Below are 22,627 nucleotides of genomic sequence, written 5' to 3' on the forward strand. Positions count from 1 at the left end.
CATTTTCAAAGTTAAGGATAGCTCTTCTGTGGGAGGGAGGAGACCGGAAATGGTAAAGTCTGTGTAATAAGTATGTGCCTCTGACAACCTCTGAAACACTCTTTTTTCTTCTTTACCTCTTTTTCCTCCATTTTCTCCCCTCTAGTCTTGACTGCCCCATGGAACTTGATTACGAATGTTATGTCTGCAAGACACTAATACAGAGAACTCTTTTCCACAATTCCACTTCCAGCATTCGGCTAGATACGACTTAGCAAGCAATTTAATTGATTCTCTCCCTTTATTGGAAGGTTATACAGCCTTCCCCCATCCCTTGGTGCTAAGGGGCACAGCCACCAGTGGGGCAGAGACATAAAGAAGGGGTGGGGCCATAGAGGCAGAAAGGAAGAGCTAGAAAGGGAGAGGGGAGGGTGTCAAGGAGAAGATGTGATCAGAGATTGGGGAGGGGAAATGGTGGGGGAATGGGAGACAGTTGCTGGCTTTCTTGTGGTAACAGAAAGTATCTTCTTCAGCTGGGGTCCCTCTCCTGTGCTGGATCTAGGCCTGGAGAACAATATAAATGACCCGCACAAAGGGACCCCACCCAGTCCAAGCTAGGTAAGACCCAGTCCAGCACCTCCTCGGCTGGCCAGCTCCAATGTCTCCTGCTCCATCCAGACCGGCACTTTTCCAAGGCACTCAAATCACTCCTGCATCCTCTGCAGAGAAGCCCCATCTGCTTCAGAAATCAGGGAGCTTTCTGGTAGGATCTGGTCAGAGATGGTGATGGCCACCACCAGGAACAGCTTCAGGTAAGCCCCAAGCCATAGTGATAATGTTCCTGGAGGAAAACAGGAGAGACAGAAATGAGTGGGTCCAGAGAAAAGGACACAGAGCCCTGTCCTGAGACCCACAGCCCAGTAAGTGGAGGCCGAGTTGTTGGGAAGGATCTTCAACAGCTTTGGCCCCCTTCCTCCCAGGACAACCCAGACTGGGCAGTGTGAGCCTCACTGTGCCCCAGAGCTGGCCATACTGGCCACCCAGGAGCAAGTAACACCCACACAAGTCAGCTTTTCTGGCTTTGCACCAGACATGATCAAGGACTGAATGATAATAGCCCACCCTCCTTCACAACCTAATTTGGATCTCCACCAGTTTTGTATCCTTCCTTTACCTTTGGCAACAAGAACATTCCATTCCAGTGATGTCACAGCTGGAGGTACCCAGCTCAATCACTCCTCACCCCCTGTCCTGTCAATGGAATCTTTCTCCCCAAGGTAGGGGTTCCTACAACAGACTTGGTTCTTCCCTTCACCTCAGATACACAATGCCCTGGGCATCCATTCTCTAGGCAAGGATGCCCTGCACTGCCAAACACAATGTCAGTGACCTTATTCCTGTCCCTCAGAGAAAATGTCCTTAACTGATATAAAGACTCCATGTAAGAAACGTGTTTTTGATCCTCAGGGGTCATGCTCTTCAGGTCTTGGGTTTTTTGCTCTCACTGGTTTCCCCTCAGTTTGAAGGTCTAATACATCTGCTGTCTATTGCCTGGCAGGTGTCTTCTTCTGTGTTTACTCCTAGGGCCCAGTCATCTGCATGCAGAATTCTTGAATGACTGTTTTTAGGGTGATTTCAGCTTTGGATGATGCACAGTCTTTTGAGTTTACTTTCTCAGAGGTGTGGGCATGTGTTCTTTACTCCTGAATCCAGGTCTCTTGTTGCATCTTCCAGCCTGGCTGCAGAGAACAAGTTAAATAGGACTGAGTCCCTACATGGACCTCTTTTAACCTCTCCTCTTTGGTAGTGGGGAATAGATCAGACAGAGCACGTCCAGCTCAAGCTCAAGGAGATGAAGTCCAGTCCAAGCCCAAGAGAAGCCCAGAACCTCCTTCCCTCCCTGAGACCCCCAGTCCTGAAGGCCTGCAGGGGTTGGTCCTGCCTCCGTGGGACACTGAACACGAGAACAGATTAAACAGTGTGGCTCACTGGAAAGAGCACGGGCTTTGGAGTCAGAGGTCATGGGTTCGAACCCCAGCTCTGCCACTTGTCAGCTGTGTGACTTTGGGCAAGTCACTTAACTTCTCGGTGCCTCAGTTCCCTCATCTATAAAATGGGGATTAAGACTGTGAGCCCCACGTGGGACAACCTGATTCCCCTGTGTCTACCCCAGCGCTTAGAACAGTGCTCGGCACATAGTAAGCGCTTAACAAATACCAACATTATTTATTATTATGAAACCTGAGATGCCCAGCCAGGCTGTTCCCAACCCAGACCAGCCCAAACCTCCTGAGAAGGAAAGACCCAATATGTGCCCATCTCACTGGGCCTGAGCAGACAGGCCCAGGAGTCCTGGCTATGGGTGGGCAGGAGGAGCCACTGGCCCAGGACAATCAATCAATCAATCAATCAGTCATACTTATTGAATGCTTACTCTGTGCAGACCACTGGATTAAGCACTTGGAAGAGTATAATACAAGAGTTAGTAGAGATGGTTCCTGCTCACAGGAACTTCCCTGATCCACTTTTCTCTCCCTTCTTTTGGGAGTTAAGTTCCCAGATGTGGATAAGTGTTGGGAGTAGAAACTGGTGTCTATTAGAGGGTAGAAAACACCTCTTTGGGAACCAAGGAGCAAAGATCACATTCTCATGGTCTCCTCCCTGCTTCATTGCAGAATCTCTGGAATGAGGAGGAGCTGGCACATGGGTCAGAGTCCAGCTGTGTGCAGATGAATCTGCTACTCCTTCTGTGTCCCACTGGGGATGACCCTTAGCTCCTAGCCCAGCCAGAATCCAAGAGCAGAGTGTCCTGGTCTGAGTCAGGGGCAGAGACATAATCAATCAATCATATTTATTGAGTGCTTTCTGTGTACAATGTAATACTTACCAAAAGCTTCACACACTACTGACAGCCCTTAATAGATGTTTTTGACCCCTACCTCTCAGCCCCTGAGCTCCTTCCTCCCTCTCCCAGTCCACCTCAGAGTCTCAAGGAGCAATGTGATGGCGGTGGAGGCTGTGTTAACCCCTTTGGCATCAGAGAACTGTCCACTGCCCTAAACTGCAGGCCATGGTGTTCTCGAGCATTGCTCACTTCCTCTGCCTGTCCGGGGTCCTTTGAAGGCAGGGGGAGGTCCAGGCTGACCCCGTGGTCCAGGTTAGTGTGGTAAGTTGGGGCTAAGGTTGGACTGGGAAGGAACTGAGCTGAAGGGAATGAATCTCAGTTTTCTGCCATCGTGTCATCCACCTGTATCGGGAAAAAGAAACTGCTGAGGTCAGGAAGGTGAGGAGACCACCTTCTCAGGGCCACTGTGAGGTGCATTATGAGCTCTGGAATCTGAGGAGGGTATCATTGAAGTTGGGTGGGCTCTGATTTAGCAGTTGCAGAGAGCTCCTGCCTCACCATCCCCCCTTCCTCCTTCCCTCCAGCACTAGAATTTTCCCTTGCCCAGAGGGGGCCGCACCCCTCCCTCATGCACTACCCCCAACCCACAGAGGTACCTGGATTGGATTGTCTCGGTCACTCAACTCCACCGAGTTCTCATCCATCTTCAGCCTGTAAACAAGTCTGGTCCTGGGGAGAAGGGGAAAAAAGAGGATGTTCATTGTATTTTCCCCTCCCCCTCTGCAAATTGAGGTACCCTCACTCTTCTCTACAGACCCTGTACCCCAGGAGAGGAGCCAATGGGTGTCCCAGAATTCCCCTGGCCCTCTTACTACCCAGCCCCAACAGTCCAATCAACCAACTTCCCTGAGGATGGAACAAGAGTAAACAGGCTTGAACTACAGCAGGAGGGTTTGAAGATAGACTACAGGAAGAGCCTCTAGCCTGGGGAGTGTTGACTAGTCATAGGTATGGTATGGGGAGGGAGAGGTTTATCTTTCTGGATTCCAACATCTCAACTGTCCTGGGAAAACATAGCAACTGCCCTGGGGGCTTTCAGGGCAGTCCTAACCTGGAAGCAGTGTGTTGGATGAGATGACCTTTTAAGGTCAGAGGGCCCAGTGAGGTTACCTCCTCCATATCTTGAAAGCCCCCAGTCCCAGCAGCAACAGTAGGGAACCTGCAAGCACTACGAAGAACCACATGAGCTGGTGGTACAAGCGCAGATGGTCCAGGACTAGAAAGCAGAAAGGAACTTAATCAGTCCATGGGCCCCAGGCCCAGCCCCATGGCCACCTCCCAGCCACCATCTCCCCAACTCCTAGGTCAGTGGAGCACCTATGCCTGACTCCCAGAACTCAGTGCTTGGATCAGGCAGGGCTCAGGAGCTTCAATCTGGAGAAGCTGAAGGTGCCGCCATGTTCTGGCCTCCAAATTTAAGAAGGGTTCACATAAGCCAGATGGTGAGCTGCCTCTGGCTGCAACCCCTGGCAACAGGGTTCGCCTAGAGCAGATCCAAAGGGGAACTTCCAGGATCCAGGAAGTGTGAGTCTGGAATATGTCTCAAGCTGTTTCTCCTTCCTTAGAGATGGTTGAGAGATAGCTGGTCATTCTTTCACTAAGCAGACTTGAGGATCGTCCTGCCGGCAGGCAAAGCAATGGTCTAATTGACATCTCAACATTCCTTCCAGCCCATGCTTCACTTCAAACACTCCCTGTTGTTCCCAACCATAACTTCCAGATTCCTGCTCCCTCCCCTGCACACTGCCCAGTCTCCTCACCTCTAACGCCAAAGTAGGTGGAAGCATTGGCTGTGCCCAGTGCATTGATGGCTGAGCATACGTACTCGCCCTGGTCTCCAGGCCTCATGTCCCAGACTTCCACCCGCAGAGCATTATGGGATGGGAAGACTTGGACCCGGGGAGCAGGGAGGGTGCTTTGGTGAGTGGATGCCACAGGCTGGCCTCTGCAGTAGAGAGTCAGGTCAGCCTGGGGTTCACTGTCTGTACTGCAGTGGAGGATGCCCCGCTGGCCACTTTCTGGATCAAGGAAGGATGTCACTGTAGGTGTCTGAGGGGCATCTGTAAGGAGGGATAACAGGTGGTATCAGAGTTAGGGCAAAGGGAAGGCAGAACAGAGCCAGGAAAGGGACAGAAAAAGGCAACCAGGATGGTCAGGGGGATAAAGCAGCTTTCACTTGAGACTAGAGGGTGGGGAATCCGTGGTCTGAAGTGATCAGGCAAGGGGTCAGGGCTGGAGTTTACAGTACCAAGAGGGGGTGGACAGGACAAACAGAAAATTATTGTCCCTCCTCAAAAAACCTCCTACACACACCAAGACAAGGACAAGGGACAAGATGAGGGGAGGCGGGTGGGAACAAACACAAGGAAACTCTTCTTCCCCCACTGGGGAATGAGAGTGGGGACAGGTTTCCCACAGATAGCTGGGCAGCCAGAAACACCAGCCAGGGCAAGAAGAGATTGTACAGATCCATGGATGAGTGGTCTATGCTGGGTCACTAGAGGCATAGACAGGGATAAAGAGGGGAGAGTAAGGTGAATTGGATGGTTCATGCTGGGTCACTGGAGGCAAAGTCGGGGATGGGGAGGAAAGAGAGGGGTTGGATGGTCAGTACTGGGTCACTGAAGGGATAGTAAGGGATGGAAAGGGGAGAGGCAAGAATGTTGGACAGTCCATCCTGGGTCACTGGAGTAGAGTCAGGGATGGAGAGGGGACAGTTAAGGGTGTTGAATGGTCCGTGCTAGGTTACTGTCAGTCAGTCATATTTATTGAGAGCTTACTGTGTGCAGAGCACTGTATTAAGTACTTGGGAGAGTACAGTATAACAGACACATTCCCTGTCCACAATGAGCTTACAGTCTAGAGGGGGAGACAGACATTAATATAAATAAATAAATCACAGCTATGTATATAAGTGCTGTGGGGCTAGGAGGGGGGATGAATAAAGGAAGAAAGTCAGGGAGACACAGAAGGGAGTTGAAGAAAAGGAAAAGAAGGTTTAGTTATGGAAGGCCTCTTGGAGAAAATGTGCCCTCAATAAGGCTTTGAAGGGAGAAAGATTACTTGTCTGTCACATTTGAGGAGGGAGGGTGTTCCAGACCAGAGGCAGGATGTGGACAAGAAGCTAGTGGTGAGGTAGATGAGATCAAGGTACAATTAGAAGGCTAGCATTAGAGGAGCGAAGTGTGAGGGTAGGGTGGAGTAGGAGAGTAGCAAGATGAAGTAAGAGGGGCAAGGCGATTGAGTCCTTTAAAGCAAATGGTGAGGAGTGTCTGTTTGATGCAGAGTTGGATAGGCAACTACTGGAGGTTCTTGAGAAATGGGGAAACTTGGTCTGAGCATTTCTGTAGAAAAATGATCTGGGCAGCAGAGTGAAGTATGGACTGGAATGGAACAAGGCAGAAGGCTAGGAGATCAGCAAGGAGGTTGATATACAGTAATCAAGGTGGGATACTGGAGGGACACTTAGGGATAGAGAAGGGAGAGTCATAGGTGTTGGATGGTCCAACCCAAATCATGAAGTTGAGTGGCCAGGAGCACAAAGGGCACCCAATTTCTAAGAAGCACCCTGGTGCCCTTAACAGAGATGGTGTCCTGAGCCCACTGGATCATGGGGCTGACTTGGGGCATTCATTCATTCATTAATTCAATAGTATTTATTGAGCGCTTACTATGTGCAGAGCACTGTACTAAGTGCTTGGAATGTGCAAATCGGCAACTGATAGACAGTCCCTGCCCATTGACGGGCTTACAGTCTAATCGGGGGGAGACAGACAGACAAAAACAATAGCAATAAATAGAATCAAGGGGATGTACATCTCATTAAAACAATAGCAATAAATAGAATCAAGGAGATGTACATCTCATTAACAAAATAAATAGGGTAATAAAAATATATACAATTGAGCAGGCAAGCAAAGTGCTGAGGGGAGGGGAAGGGAGAGGGGGAAGAGCAGAGGGAAAGGGGGAGAAAAGGGGGCTTAGCTGAGGGGGGGTGAAGCGGGGGCAGAGGGGCAGTGGAGGGAGCAGAGGGAAAACGGGAAGCTTAGTCTGGGAAGTCCTCTTGGAGGAGGTGAGCTCTAAGTAGGGCTTTGAAGAGGGGAAGAGAACTAGTTTGGCGGAGGTGAGGAGGGAGGGCATTCCAGGATAGCAGGAGGACGTGGCCCAGGGGTTGACAGCAGGATAGGCGAGAACGGGGGACGGTGAGGAGGTGGGCAGCAGAGGAGCAGAGTACACGGGGTGGGGAGTAGAAGGAGAGAAGGGAGGAGAGGTAGAAGAGGGCAAGGTGATGGAAAGCCTTGAAGCCTAGAGTGAGAAGCTTCTGTTTCGTGCGGAGGTTGATGGGCAACCACTGGAGGTTTTTAAGAAGGGGAGTGACATGTCCAGAGCGTTTCTGCAGGAAGATGAGCCAGGCAGCGGAATGAAGAATAGACTGGAGAGGGGAGAGGCAGGAGGAAGGGAGATCAGAGAGAAGGCTGACACAATAATCCAGCTGGGATATTATGAGAGCCTGTACCAGTAAGATAGCCGTTTGGGTGGAAAGGAAAGGGCGGATCTTGGCGATATTATAAAGGTGAGGCCGGTAGGTCTTGGTGACGGATTGGATGTGGGGGTGAGTGAGAGAGCAGGGCAGGAACACCATTCAGGACCTGGTTCCCTTAAAGGCTTCAGTCAGGCAAAAAAGAGATGCTGAAGGGGACCAGGCCAGTGGAATCAGTCCCACTCAGGTGTACCTGATGCAGAGAATTCAGACTTGGTGCGCATTGGCAGATAATTTCTCTGGGGAAACTGATTCACACAATGGGGGGTGGGGGCCCAGGAGGGGCAAGGCCCAATCCATCCTTGACACTCACACAGCACATGGAGATTGACAGGACGTGAGGTGGTACGGCCTGCACTTCCCTCAGCCTGGCAGTGGTAAGCTCCAGCATGGGTTCTGGACACCCTGGGGAAGGTCAGCCCTGGCTCTGGTCCCTCTCTCAGCCATCGGCCGTTCCAGAACCAGGTGTAGTTGGCTACTTTGTCCAGGGTTGGGTGGACCAGCAGGCAGCTCAGCTTGACCAAGTCTCCTTCACAGATATCTCCGGTTGGTTCCATCTGCACCCTCACACCTGTAGGGATGGAACTGGAGCTGCCTTTCCACCCGGCCAACCCCACTTGCAGTGCGTCAATCAGAGCCCCCATCCCCTTCTGCTCCCTCCAGTCACCAGTTCCTTGTCTGCCTGGATCTATCCTATAATCCTTACAATACCGGGGGCTCTCTGTGGGCCAGGACCAGGTCCAGATTCTAAAAGAAGGGAAATAGTGTGGTTAGTGGAAGACCATGGGCCTGGGAATCAGGAGAAATGGATTCTAATCCCAGCTTCACCACTTGAGTGCTGTGTGAACTTGGGCAAGTCACTTAGTCGTTCCTCAGTTTCCTCTTCTGTAAAATGGACATTAAATACCTGTTCTCCCTCCCCCTTAAACTGTGAGCCCCATGAAGGGCAGGGACTCTGTGTGTGATATGATTAGGTTGTGTCTACCCCAGATCTTAGAGTGCTTGGCACAATTTTTTGTGGTATTTGTTAAGCACCTACTGCATGCCAGGCACTGTACTAAGCACTGGAGTAAATGCACACTAATCAAATTGGACACAGTCCATGTCCCACATGAGGCTCAGAATCAAAATCCCCATTTCACAGATGAGGTAACTGAGGCATAAATAAATTGTGACTTTTTTATGGTATTTTAAAAAATGTTTACGGTGTGCCAGGCACTGTTCTAAGTGCCTGGGTAGATATGTGCTAATCAATTTGGACACAGTCCATATCCCATATGGGGCTCACCGTCTTAATCCCCATTTTACAGATGAGGTAACTGAGGCACAGAGAAGTGAAGTGACTTATCCCAGGTCATACAGTAAACAAGTGATGGAGCTGCTGGGATTAGGACCCAGCTCCTTCTGACTCCCAGGCCCATGCTCTATCCACTAGACCATGATGTGCCTCATAGTAAGCATTTAATAAATATCAAAATCATTATTATCAACAGGGGCCCCCCAGAACTTGGTGTCTTCTCCCTCCACTAATGCCTCTCATCTCCTGCCCCCACCCCAGGCCAAAGGACTTTCCATCCCTGACCCTCTTGCAAGAGATGCCCAGAGCTGTTAGCTGTGCCATAAGCATTCCTGGCCAGGCATATGTAGGGTCCCATGTCTTCCAGCCGCACATCCAGCAGCTCCAGTCGCAGGGCATTGTGGGTGTAGAAGATGTGGCCCCGTCCCTCCTGTTCTCCGGGGGTCCCGTGGCTGCTGGCTACCGGCTCCCTGTCCCTGTACAAGGTCAGCTCAGCCTGGGGCTCGCTGTCCACAGTGCACTGGATCACGGTGACCTGCTCCATGCGGGTCTCCAAGAAGAAGGCCAGGGCCACGTCCCTGGGGGCATCTGAAATAAGGAGATCGGGCTGGAGTTGGGGATCGCTACCCACAGAGGTTCATGGGGCAAATCTCGCCCTCGACAGAATCCCTGCTGAGAATTCTGCTTCCCTGAAGGGTCCTGGGGACCCCAAAAGAGGATTGATACCTGCTCTCCACCAATACCCAAGGAGGCAGTAGGGGAGGTGGGACTTTGGGCGGGGGAGGAGTTGGGGGAATTGGGAAAAGGCAAGACACGTTTCACCAAACAGCAAGAATGAGGGCGGAGCCCATCGTTAAGAGTGGGGACTGTGACCAGGAGGGGGCACCCTCGCCAGGACTGCAGTGGAGGGGGCTTATGGGTCCGGGCTCCCCGCTCCCAGCCAATCTCACAGAGGATCCTCAGGGCGGCGGGCCGGGCTCCCCGACTGCCACGGACGTCGTGGACGGTGCAAGAGTAGGCTCCAGCTTGGGCCCGGGTGGTTCTGCGGAGCAGGAGGGAGCTGGCGGGGCCCTCCTGCAGCCAGTGGGCATTGTGGTACCAGGTGTAAACAGTAGATGGGTGGACAGGGGTCACGTCTTCGCAGGTCAGGGTCACCGATGTGCCCTCCAGGACCTCCGGGGAGGGGGAGATAGCCACCCGCGTAGCTGTGGAAAGACAGAACAGCACAGCTGGGAACCCCCTGGGGGTGGGACTTTAGGCAGGGCTGGGGCTGCTGGGATTCCAGTTCACGCTTCCACCCCACCTTGCTGTGTGTCCCTCAACCATAATTTCACCCTGTCTAGGGCCCATAGTCCCCATAGCCCTTCATGGCACTGGAGCAGAAGCCTAGGGCTGGAACCCAATCCAGAAACCCTAACAAGGTGGTCCAAGCTACCACCCTCTGCTTTCCCAATTCCCAGGGTGCCAAGCCACTGAGCACTTTTCAGAGGTGGGACTTGCCCCCAGGGAACCACAGGGTGGGTAAACACCCTGGATTTCCACAAGAGTTGTCCAATGCTGCAGTGGGGCGAGGGAGGGAAGGAGGAATAATCAGCCACCATTCCACCCTCAAGCTGATAACAGCACCTTCAATATGGGGGTTCTTCAACCTCCAACTGACTGCCCCAAAGTAACCTCCTGCCCAGTGACCACATCTCAAACTTACCTTCCACTTGCAGCTCCGTAGAGGCATTGGTCTGGCCCAGACCATTGCTGGCTGAACAGACGTACAGGCCCTCATCTTCTGGCTGCAGGATCTGGACCTCCAGACGCAGAGCATTGTGGGAGGAGGAGGTATGGATCCTTGGGATGGGCTCTCCACCCTGGCTAGAGGCAGCCAGCAGCACCCCAGCTCGGGTTAGCACCAGCTCTGACTGGGGGAGGCTGTCTACTGTGCAGGACAGGACAGCTAGCTGCCCATCGTGGATCTCCAGAAAGGATGTCAAGCGCATGGCCCTGGGAGGGTCTGCAGAAGGCATACAGGCAACCAAATCCTACCCAATTCCCCAGTTCTCCATCCCTTCGTAGTCCATTCAATCCCATCCCCCAGCTCCCCATCCCACACCTCAGCTCCCCACCTCATTTTACAGTTCCCAATCCCACAGCTCCCGATCCCATCCCCCAACTCCCCATCCCATCCTCCAGATCCCCATCCCATCCCCAGTTCCCCATCCCATCCTCCAGCTCACCATCCCATCACAATTCCCCATCTAAGCTTCCCATACCATCCCACAGCTCCCCATCCCATTCCTCAGCTCCCCATCCTCCCACCTCATCCATGTTTCCTTCACCACATCCTACGTTCTGAGAGTCAGGAGATTAGGGTTCTAATCTTAGCTCTGTGCCTAATATGCTGTGTGACTCTGGATCAACCACTCTCCTTCTCTGGATCTCAGTTTCTCCATCACCAATGGGGACCATTACACCTGCCTCCCAGGACAGGCATGGAACACACATGACATTTCTGATGTGAGGGTGTTCTGGGGGCATACGAACATCCACTGGGTTCCCACATGACCCCTCTCAGGCTTACACATGATGGTGAGCATGCTGGGAGGGGAGAACCGGGGCCCCCTGGGTGTGCTCACAGAGCAGCTGTAAGGAGCAGCATCGTCTCTGGTAACGTTGGGGAGGAGGAGGCTGCTGGCTCTGGGGCCCTCGCTGTGCCAGATTCCACCTCGGTACCAGGTATAGTTCACTGCCCAGTAGGAGCCTCCAGCAATGATACATGTTAGGTTCACGGCCTGCCCTTCGTGCACATCTGGAGAGGGGAAGATCTGGACAAACACCGCTGGGAGAGAAGGGTGGTAATGGGCAGAGGTGCAGGGGGAAGAGAGTGTGAGATGCATCCATCACCCCTATTCTACCTCGGACACACCCCAACCTCTCCCATATGGCCCGGGTTCTATGCCATTTCCTCCAGAAAGTCTTCCACGAAGGACTCTACTCTAGGCTCCCTCCTGCCCTGTCTGGGTCTGTTGGATCACTTGGATGGGGCCTGTCGGGTGTCCATCCTGTCTTCCCTCTACTGATCTCTCTTATCTGCCTCTCCTATTAATATGGATCCCATGCCCTGGATGCAGGATTCTGGCCCTGGAGGGGCACTCAGGGCAGACTGGGGGTGCAACAGGAAGAGGAAGGGAAAGAAATGGAGAAAGAAAAAGGAGGAAAAGGAGAATGAGGATGAAGAGAAGCAGGCAGGGGAATGGAGGAAAGGAGAAGGAAGATGAGGGAGAGGAGAAGAAAGAGAAGGAAGAAAAAGGAGGAAGAGGAAAATCAGGAAAATCAGGAGGAGGAGGAGGAGAAAGAAAGAAAAGAGGAGGAAAAAGGACAAAAGGAATAGGAGAGGGAAGAGGAAGAGGAGGAAAGAGAGGAAGAGAAGAAGTATTTCCAGCGAGGCAAAGGGAGTCCCAGGCAAATGGGTTCACATGCCCAGTTTAACCGCCCTGGCTCCTCCAGCATCAGGAAGGCATTAATGATCAAGAGTGGAGTGGGAGTTGGGACTATACCTGAAGAATGGCTAGCTTAGGAGTCCTTGGACTCCTTTTCTCCCCCGCCCCGGCACTGCCCCATTTTCACCCCTTTGGGACCTGGCTGGGGGGAAGGGGAGAAGGGGAGGGTAAGAATGGGCCTCATTAACATCCATACGAACCTGACCTAAGGTTGTGCCTGGGGCCAAGTGATTCGTAGGAGTCTTGGAAATCCCCTAGCTGGCATCACCATGTTGCCCTTCTCTCCACCATTCCCATCCTATCCCTCCATCGGCCACTAAGCTAGGTGCCCCTCAACTGGCCCCAACTACTCAGGAACTCCTGGACACTCACTCTGGGCAATGAAGTTCACAGAGGCCGTTGCATTGCCGTAGAGGTTGCTGGCCACACAGGTGTAGTTGCCCTCGTCCTCCAGCACCAGATCCAAGATCTCTACCCGCAGGGAGTTGGGGGACCAGGTGGAGTGGATCCTGGACCCACCCTGGGTAGACAAGCCAGGACCCCCTCCTTTGAGAAGGGAGGAAGCCACAAGCTGGTCCCCTCGCTGGAGGGTCAGCACTGCTTCCGGGTCACTGTCCACAGTGCAGAAGAGGAGGCCCAGTCTCCCTGCCTCCGCCTCCAGCAGGGTTGTCAGCTTGAGTTGACGCGGAGGATCTGGTGGGTGGAACACAGGAAGGTGAAGTCACAAAGACAGGAGTGTGGGGAGGGCTGGAGATAGGTGGGGAAGGGGTCAGGAGGAAAGGGGGTGGGGAGTGGGGTCCACCTTCCCAGTGGCCTCGACCTTGCCTATCTCACTACTGACCCCTTGCCTATGTTCTTCCTCTGGCCTGGAACTTCCACCTCATTCATATGGGACAGACCACCACTCTCTCCACTTTCACACCCTATTAAAATCACATCTCTTCCGAGAGGCGTTCCCTGACTAAGCCCTCATTTCCCCTACTCTCTCTTACTTCTGCATCATCCTTTAAATACTTAATATTCACCCCACCCTCACCCTCACCCTCACCCCACAGCACTTATGTACATATCCATAATTTATTTGAATGTCTGTCTCTCCCCTCCTACACTGTAAGCTACTTGTTGGCAGAGTATATGTCTACCAGCTCTATTTACTGTACAATAATTTACTGCACTATTTACTGTACTGTACAAGGGCTTAGCACAATGCTCTGTGCACATTAAGTAATCAATAAATACCACTGATTGCTTGATTGATCGATTTAAGGTGGGAGGGGCAAGGTGGAGTCACCTCTAATTTTTTCCAGTCCCAACTAAGTTTCCTCCATCTGTGTTGCCCCGTCTGGGAAGAGGATATCAGAGAGCAGAATCTGGGATCAATGAGTCAAATGGCCAAGTGGACAGAGCATGGGCCTGGGAGTCACAAGGTCAAGGGTTCTAGTCCTGGTTCCGGCACTTGTCTGCTGTGTGACCTTGGGCAAATCACTTCACTTTTCTATGCCTTGGTTACCTCATCTGTAAAATGGGTATTGAGACTGTGAGCCCCAGGTAGGACAGGGACTGTGTCCACCCCAATTTGCTTGTATTCCCCCAGTGCTTAGTACAGTGCCTGACACATAGTAAGGGCTTAACAAATACCACAATTAATATTATTATTATTATTATGAGAAAAAGGATTGCTGGAAAAGTACAGTCCTCTTGCCACAGTGCCACAGTAAGCAGTCAATAAATACTAATTGCTTGACCACTTGAATTTTAGGCAGTTGCTACAAGTGACAGACCAGACAATGGGGGCAGAGAGTGACTCCATAGAAACTATGTGTATGTGTGTGAGGGGGAAGGGGAAGGGGGTTTAAAAGAATGGTGGTATTTGTTAGCATTTATTACTATGTGCCAAGTACTGTGCTAAACATTAGGGTATATACAAGATAATCGTGTGTGTGTGTGTGTGTGTATTCTGGAGATGGGGAAGGGAAAAGAAGGGGGTGGCACTTACAAGAGACATGAAGGCTGGCAGAGGGAGAAAGCCTGGAAGCACCACCTGGGACCTGAGCCTGGCAGTGATAGGAGCCGCTGTCTGCTGCTGATATGGCAGGAAAAGAGAGGACTGGGTCTGAGGCCTCCAGGAGTGGCTGGCTATTCTTGAACCAGTGGTACACAGCCTCTTCGGGGGGCTGGCCCACCACCTGGCAGGTCAGGGAAACAGACATCCCTTCCTGGATTTCTGCTGGTGGTGATACAATGACAAGAGCGGCTGTAGGAAAAAGAGAAGTCAAGTCACACTGTGAAGGTTAGGATCCACACCTAGATGGAATGCCTTCCCCATCCTCTGCAGGAAACCATATCCCTTCCCCCCTTTAAAATTACTGCACATCCCATCTCCTCAAAGAAGCCTTCCCAGGTTAACCCAATCTAATTCTTCTCCACTTCAACAACTTTTAGCACCTAAGTATAGATGTTCAGGCTTAGGTTATTTATGGTTCTTATTTTGGTCTATATTTGCATGGGTGTGGGAGGGGGAGAGAGAGAAAGAACACAAATCCTGTCTTTCCTTAGGATTTACGGCCTCTTATTGGCAGGGTCCACATTTTCTCCTTTCTCTACCTCCCCCAGTCAATCAATCAATCAACCAGTCAGTAATATTTATTGAATACCTACTGTTGTTTTGGGAGAGGGGTAAAAGGGAAGACATAATTCCTGCCCCCAAAGAGTTTACAATTTAACTGGGAGGACAGACATGTTTAGCTCTTTGTGGACAGGAAATATGTCTTTTCCTTCTTGACTTTTCCTTCTTGGCTCTCTCCCAAGAACTTAGCATAGTACACAGCACTCAGTAGCTGCTCTCAATGAAGACCACTACCCAGGCACAAAATGAATTACAGTTATGAAGAAAAAGAGGACAGAAAAATGAGAAGCCAAGTGCTACTGAGTATGGTGACTCAGTGCCTAAGTGCAAAGGTGGTAGTTGAGAGTACATAACCTGGGAGAGGGGAAAATTAATCGGGGATGGAATTTCAGGTAGGTTTCGAAGATGGAGAGGGCTGCTTCCTGGGGGGATTTGAAAGGAGAGGGAATTTCAGACAGTGGAGTTGGGGTGGCAGGGTGAGCCAGTGGCCAGGGGACAGACTGCTGAGGGTGAAGTCAATGCCCAGCCCAGGGCTCTCCCAGCACAGGCTCTTGTTGCTTCAGACAGAGGAGGACTGAAGGTCAAGCCAACTCACATTCATCCTCGTTCGCCCTCCATCATTTTCCTCTCCCAGCTGCAGACATCCCCAAGGGGAGCAACAGAGCAAGGTGGTGGCTAGCCCGAGGTCTCACAGCACAGCAGGGGAGGGGTGGGAAGCTCTGAGTCCTTGCTCCCAGACCAGCCTGCTAGCCCTCCCAAGGGTGTGCAAGGGGCTGCAAGGCACCTCACTGGCCTGACTCCAGGGAGAAGCGAAGTACTCACCATGCACGTGGAACAGTAGCGCACTGGAGGCTGTGCCAAGAGCATTTGAGGCCGTGCAGTGGTAGGTTCCAGCATCTCCCAGCCCCAGTTCCCCCAGCTCCACTCGCAGGGTGTTGGGCGAGGCCTGGGCCCGCAGTCGCCCAGCTCCTGAAGTCCTCGCCTGGCTGCTGGAGGTCAGAAGCTTCTCGCCATGGGCCAGGGTCAGTTCAGCTGGGGGGCTGCTGTCCACAGAGCAGAAAAAAACTGCCATACGGCCCTCAGCCGTGTCCAGGAAAGCAATAAAATGTGGGGGCTTCGGAGGATCTGGAGGAGGTGGCAGGAAGGAGATGAATAGAGGTTGGTCTGAGAGCCTCAGGGTTCTCTCACCAATCATTGTTAACGCCAGCTTGACTTAGACCCAACTAGCAATCTTTCATACTCCCCAGCCCTAAACCTGCCCACCACCTTAGCCCCACCCACCAACTTTAACCATATCCACCTCAAGCCTAGCCTTGATCCCCACTTTAGCACTGCCCCTTCCAGCCTTAGCCCCTCCATCCATAAGCCCACCCCATACCTTAGCCCAGCTGCTCTAGCCTTAGCCCCAGCCCCATCTAAGCCTATCCCCTCTAGCTCTAGACCCACCCCCTGCCTTAACCTAGCCTCTCTACCCTTATCCCCACCCCATTTCATTCATTCCATAGGATTTATTGAGCACATACTGTGTGCAGAACACTGAACTAAGCACTTGGGACAGTGCAATATAACAATAAACAGACACATTCCCTGCCCACAATGAGTTTACAGTCTAGAGGGGAAGACAGATAGTAATATACATTAAAAAATTACAGATACATACATAAGTGCTGTTGGACTGGGAAGGGGGATGAATACAGTCAGGGTGATGCAGAAAGCAGTGGCAGAAGAGGAAAGGGGGACTGAGAGAAGGTCTCTTGGAGGAGATGTGCTTTCAATAATATTTTGAAAGGAGAGAGTATAATAATCTGTCAGATATGAAGAGGGAGGGCATTCCATGCTGGGGGAGGATGTGGGTGAGGTATCTGTGGCAAAATAGATGAGATAGAGTTACATGAGAAAGTTAGCATTAGAGGAGCAAAGTGTGTGGGTACAGTGGAGTAGAAGAGTAGTGAGGTGAGGTAGGGAGGGGGCAAGGTAATGGAGTGTTTTAAAGCCAATGGGGAGAAGCTTTGGTTTGATGTGGAGGTGGATGGGCAACCCCTGGAGTTTCTTAAGGAATGGTGAAACATGTTCTGAACATTTTTGTTGAAAAATGATTCGGGCAGCAAAGTGAAGTATAACCTGGATTGGGGAAAAGCAGGAGGCTGGGAGGTCAACAAGGAGGCTGATACAGTAATCAAGGTGGAAGAGGATAGGCGATTGTATTAACGTAGTAGCAGGTTGGATGGAGAGGAAAAGGCAGATTTTAGCGATGTTATGAAGGTGGAACTGGCAAGAATTAGTGAAGAATTGAATATGTGGGTTGAATGAGAGAGAGGAATCAAGGATAACACTAAGGTTACAGGCTCGTGAGACAGAAAGGATGGTGGTGCCACCTACAGTGATGGGAAAGTGAAGGGGAGGACAGGGTTTGGGTGAGAAGATAAGGAGTTCTGTTTTGGACACGTTAAACTTGAGGTGATGGGAGGACATCCAAGTAGATAGGTCTTGAAGACAGGAGAAAATGCAGGACTGCAGAGAGGGAGAGAGATCAGGGCTGGAGATGCAGATTTGGGAATCCTGCAGAGATGGTAGTTGAAGCCTTGGGAGTGAATGAGTTCTCCAAGGGAGTGGGTGTAGATGGAGAATAGAAAGGGACCAAGAACTGAACCTTGAGGGACCCCTCAGAATTAGGGGTGGGAGGCAGAGGAGGAGTCTGTGAAGGAGACTGAGAATGAATGGCCAGAGAGATAAGAGAACAAGGAGAGGACAGTGTCAGCAAAGCCAAGGTTGGCTAATGTTTCCAGGAGAAGGGGGTGGTTGACAGTGTCGAAGGCAGCTAAGAGATCGAGGAGGATTAAGATGGAGTAAAGGCACTGGATTTGGCAAGAAGGGGATCATTGATGACCTTTGAGAGGGTGGTTTCTGTGGAGTGAAAGGGACAGAAGCCAGATAGGAGGGGGCTGAGGAAAGAATTGAAGGAGAGGAATTTGAGACAGTGGGTATAGACAAGTCGCTCAAGGGGTTTTGAGAGGAATGGTAGGAGGGAGATGGGGTCCAGGGAGTTTTTTTTAAGATAGGAGAAACATGAACATGTTTGAAAGCAGTGGGGAAGAAGCCATTGGAGAGCGAACAGTGGAAGATGACTGTTAAGGAGGGAAGAATGAAGGGAGCAAGGTCTTTTGATAAGGAATGGGGTTAGATGCATGGGTGGGAGGGGTGGATTGCAAGAAGAAAGCAGGAGATCTCATTCATTCATTCATTCAATCGTATTTATTGAGCACTTACTGTGTGCAGAGCACTGTACTAAGAGCTTGGAAAGTTCACTTTGGCAACAGATAGAGACAATCCCTGCCCAACAATGGCACACAGTCTAGAAAGGGGGAGACAGACAACAAAGCAAAACAAGTAGACAGGCATCAATAGCATCAAAATAGATAAATAGAATTATAGATATATACACATATTGATAAAATAAATAGAATAATATGTACAAATATACATAAGTGCTGTGGGGTGGTGAGGTGGGTAGAGCAGAGGGAGGGAGTCGAATAGGGGTGATGGGGAGGGGAGGAGGAGCAGAGGAAAGGGGGCCCTCAATCTGGGAAGGCCTCCTGGAGGAAGTGTGATTTCAGTAGAGCTTTGAAGGGGGGAAATGAGCTAGTTTGGCGACTGGTGTGGGAAAGATGGGAGAGTTGAAGAACGGTACTGCCTTAGACCAGACCCTTTAGCCTTCGTCCTGCAAGACTAAATCCCACCCTTGGCTTTCACCCAGTTTCTCTTAGCCTTATCCCCACCCCCTTCTTAGCCCTGCCTCTCTAGCCTTAACCTTCACAGTCTTAACCCTGCCCTTGCCTTAGCCCCTCCAGCTACCTTAGCCTGGCCCCCCTCTGGTTTTAGCCGGCCCACCACCATTAATCCCATCCCCGCCTTAGCCCAGGCCCCCTAACTTTATCCCCGTCCCCTGCCTTAGTATGATTCTTCTAGCTTTAGCCCTGGCCAGCAACATTAACCCGACTTCTGCCTTATTCTTGCCCCAGCTTTAGCCCAACCCCTCTAGCCTTATTCCAGACCTGTACTTTAGCCGAGCCCCTCTATTTTAAAATCCGGCCCCTCCTTAGCCTAGCCTCATCTAGTTTTAGCCCTGCCCATCAACATTAACCCCAACACCTGTTTTAGCCCTGCCTTAGCCTGACCCCCTGCAGCCTTAGCCATACCACTAACATTAGGCCCACCCCCTTCCTTAGCCCAGCCCCTCTAGGTTTAGCCCCACCCCCTGCTTTAGCCCAGGTCCTCCGGGTTTAGTCCCACCCCCACCTTAGCCCAGCTCCTCTAGCCTTAGCTGCCTACTAACATTAGTCCCAACCCCTGCCTTAACTCAGTCCCTCTAGCTTTATCCATCCTGATCAACATTAGCCCCACCCCCATTTTAGCTAAATCCCTCTAGCCTAATCCCCACCCCTGCTTTAGCCTGGTGCTCTCTAGCCTTAATCCTGCCTATTGCCTTAGCCCCACCTCTCTAGCCTTATCCCTGCCCGGTTTTAACCCCGCCCTTCTAGCCTTAGGCTAACCCCTACTTTAACCCTGCCCTTCTAACCTTAGACCTGCCCATCAACATTAATCCAACCCCAAAGTTAGCTAGCTCCTCTATCTTCCTCCCCGTCCCCTGCTTTAGCCAGTCTTCTAGTCTTATTCCCTTCCCCTGCCTCAGCCTGCCCCTCTAGCCTTATCCCCATCTTCTGATTCAACTCAGCTCCATACAGCCTTAGCTCAGCTCCTCTAGCTTTAGCCCTGCCCACCAACAATAATCCCACCCCGACCTAAAGTCAGCTCCTCTATCTTTAACCCTGCCCCCATTAGCCCCGCCCCCATTTTAGCCCAGTCCCTGCCCACCAACATTAGCCCACCCCCTGCCTTAGCTGCTCTAGTCTTAGCCCCACCCCCACCTCAGCCTCGCCACTCACACAGCACGTGGAGAGCCAAAGGATTCGATCTTCGGCTTCCGGCTTCGGAGTCAATACTGCAGGCATACAGCGCAGAGTCTGTCCCCACGACGGGTCCCAGCGACATGACATCCTCGAGGCCCCTGGCCCAAGGTGCCCCATTCCGGTACCAGGTGAAATTGGTGGGAGTGGCCCCTGCAGCTCGGTGCACCTGGCAGCTCAGGTTAGCCTCCTGGCCTTCCATCAGGGTCGCCGAAGGGGAGATGACTAGCCACACGGCTGAGCCGGCCAGGGAAGAAACAGAGGGGCAGGTATGAGTGAAGTCAAACTGACCACCTTATCTTCCCACCCAAATCCCGCCCTCTCCGTGACTTTCCCATCACTGTAGGTGGCACCACCATCCTTGAGGCCTTCCCAGACTGAGCCCCCCTTTTCCTCTGCTCCTCCTCCCCTCCCCATCGCCCCTACTCCCTCCCTCTGCTCTACCCCCTTCCCCACCCCACAGCACTTGTGTATATTTGTACATATTTATTATTCTATTCATTTTATTAATGATGTGTTCATATCTATAATTCTCTTCATCTATTTTGATGCTATTGGTGCCTGTCTACTTATTTTGTTTTTTTGTCTCCCCTTTCTAGACTGTGAGCCCATTGTTGGGTAGGGATTGTCTCTATATGTTGCTGAATTGTGCTTTCCAAGCTCGTAGTCCAGTGCTCTGCACACAGTAAGTACTCAGTAAATATGAATGAATGAATGAATGAATGAATGAATGAATTCCCATAACCTTAATAAGCCTGTAACCTTGGCATTGTCTTTGACACCTCTCTCTCGTTCAACCCACTTATTCAATCCTTCACTACATCCTGCCAGTCCCACTTCACAACACTGCTAAAATCTGCCCTTTCCTCTCCATCCAAACAGCTACCACGTGAATATAATCACTCATCCTATCTCGCCTTGATTACTCTCTCAGCCTCCTTGCTGACCTCCCAGCCTCTTGTCTCTCCCTACTCCAGCCCATTCTTCACTCTGCTACCTGGGTCATTTTTCTACAAAAATCTTCAGGACATGCCATTCCGCTCCTCAAAACACTTCAGTGGTTGCCCATCCACCTCCTCATCAAACATAAGCTCCTCACCATTGGCTTTAAAGCACTCTACCACCTTACCCCCACATACTTCACCTTGCTACTCTCCTAAAACCAACACGGCACACTTCACTTCTCCTGTGCTAAGCTTCTCACTGTATCTTGGTCTCGCCTGTCTCGCTGCTGCCCCCTGGCCCACATCCTGCCTCTGGCCTGGAACGCCCTCTCTCCTCAAATCTGACAAATACTCTGCCCCCCTTTAAAGCCTTATTGAAGGCACATCTCCCCCAAAAGGCCTTCTAGGCTAACTAGACCCCCCTTTTCCTCTTCTCCCACTCCCTTCTGCATTGCCCTAACATGCTCCCTTTATTCTACCTCCCTCCCAGCCCCAGCATTTGTGCACATCTCTGTAATATATTTATTTGTATTGATGTCTGTCTCCCGCTTCTAGACTGTATGCTTGTTTTGGGCAGGAAATGTGTCTGTTTATTGTTGTACTGTACTTCCCCAAGTGCTTAGTACAGTGCTCTGCACACACTAAGCACTCATTAAATACAATTAAATGAATAAATGAAAGGGGCAGAGATGGAACCTTCAGTGATTGGGGGTATCCACCCCTCTGCTGCCTCCCTGGGAGAGAGGAGAAGGGGACGACCAGGACCCTGAGGTTCTCACAACCAAGAGCTTTAGTTGTCCAGAAACACTTTCAAATCAACATCTCATTTCATCTTTGCAACATCCCAACATCCCAGTTTACATCTGAGGAAACTGAGGCTCAAAGAGGCTAGGTAACTTGGTCGGGACTTCAGAGCAGAGAGAGGTAAACAAGTACTAGAATTCCTGCCTCCTGGTTGCTCTTCTTGGTAGACCATGAAGCCTCATGAAGGGGAAGTGATGGAGCCATCCTGGCCACAGCAAGGGAAGGGGAGCTCAGGTGGGAACGTTGGAGGGGACAAGATTATGTCTATCCCATTCAGAGCCAAACAGGGAATGCAAGAATCTCGGGTATGGCCAGTCCAGGGGAACACATGGGGTTGATATTTCTCCCCTCACGCTGAAGACCACTGGTCAAAAAGCCCTGGAAAGAGAATTGGCAAGACAGCCTCATCTCTAGCCTCTGCCCACAGTGACTCCTGAGCCCATTCAGACCTGTTTTCTGTTGTGTATTTTTTTTGTCTTGTTCTGTATTTTATGGTATTTGTTAAGCATATACTATGAACCAGGCAATATACTAAGTGCTGGGGTAGATGCAAGATAATTAGGTTGGACAAAGAACATGTCCCATATAGGACTCATAGCTTTAAACCCCCATTTTACAGATTAGGTAATGACACACAGAGAATTTAAGTGACTTGCCCAAGATCACTCAGTAGACAGTTTCCAGAACCGGGATTAGAACCTAAGTCCTCTGACTCCCACATCCATGGTCTTTCCACTAGGCCATGCTGCCTTCCACCTATTGGTAATTCTCTATTATCTCCATGCAGATTATCCACTCTGTATTCTTCAAGTTTCTCACCAGCAGGCCTTCCCATCAACCTCCCATTTTGATCCCTGGCCAGGTCTGCTCCAGGCTCCGCTGGTTGTGGGTCACTGCCTCTTGACCCCTGAACAGGTTTCAGGATCTTTAGACTCCAGCCCCCCTACCCCATCTGTTGATTTCCATCTTTCCACCCCATTAATGCAGCAGATGACTGACAGTGGACTGTCCTGGAAAGTGGGGATCTTAATAATAATAATAATGTTGGCATTTGTTATGTGCTTACTATGTGCAGGG

The 22,627-nt window shown here is 51.1% G+C and overlaps 1 protein-coding gene and 1 long non-coding RNA gene across 5 annotated transcripts in view; both read right to left on the reverse strand.

Moving 5' to 3' along the window:
* Positions 1-261: 261 nt before the first annotated feature.
* On the reverse strand, positions 262-1,931 carry LOC114805440. The gene is made up of 2 exons (XR_003753415.1): positions 1,404-1,931; positions 262-820 (listed from the first exon to the last, which is right to left on the reverse strand). It is a non-coding gene; the product is annotated as an uncharacterized LOC114805440 (long non-coding RNA).
* An 882-nt stretch (positions 1,932-2,813) lies between these two features.
* SIGLEC1 (sialic acid binding Ig like lectin 1) overlaps positions 2,814-22,627 on the reverse strand; it is a 31,256-nt gene continuing 11,442 nt past the window's right edge. For 3 of the 4 annotated variants that reach the window (XM_029046569.2, XM_029046567.2, XM_029046566.2), the window contains 13 exons: positions 19,782-20,039; positions 15,661-15,963; positions 14,209-14,466; positions 12,585-12,905; positions 11,294-11,551; positions 10,427-10,726; positions 9,672-9,926; positions 9,007-9,309; positions 7,738-7,995; positions 4,645-4,944; positions 3,995-4,100; positions 3,481-3,553; positions 2,814-3,226 (listed from right to left, as the gene is read on the reverse strand). In XM_029046569.2, the coding sequence (XP_028902402.1) occupies positions 3,200-3,226; positions 3,481-3,553; positions 3,995-4,100; positions 4,645-4,944; positions 7,738-7,995; positions 9,007-9,309; positions 9,672-9,926; positions 10,427-10,726; positions 11,294-11,551; positions 12,585-12,905; positions 14,209-14,466; positions 15,661-15,963; positions 19,782-20,039 (3,020 nt within the window). In that variant the 3' untranslated portion in view covers positions 2,814-3,199. The remainder of the gene's footprint in view (positions 3,227-3,480; positions 3,554-3,994; positions 4,101-4,644; positions 4,945-7,737; positions 7,996-9,006; positions 9,310-9,671; positions 9,927-10,426; positions 10,727-11,293; positions 11,552-12,584; positions 12,906-14,208; positions 14,467-15,660; positions 15,964-19,781; positions 20,040-22,627) is intronic. The other variant, XR_003753411.2, reaches the window with a different exon arrangement.

Source organism: Ornithorhynchus anatinus, chromosome 18 (assembly GCF_004115215.2).
Source record: "Ornithorhynchus anatinus isolate Pmale09 chromosome 18, mOrnAna1.pri.v4, whole genome shotgun sequence".
Taxonomy (NCBI): domain Eukaryota; kingdom Metazoa; phylum Chordata; class Mammalia; order Monotremata; family Ornithorhynchidae; genus Ornithorhynchus; species Ornithorhynchus anatinus.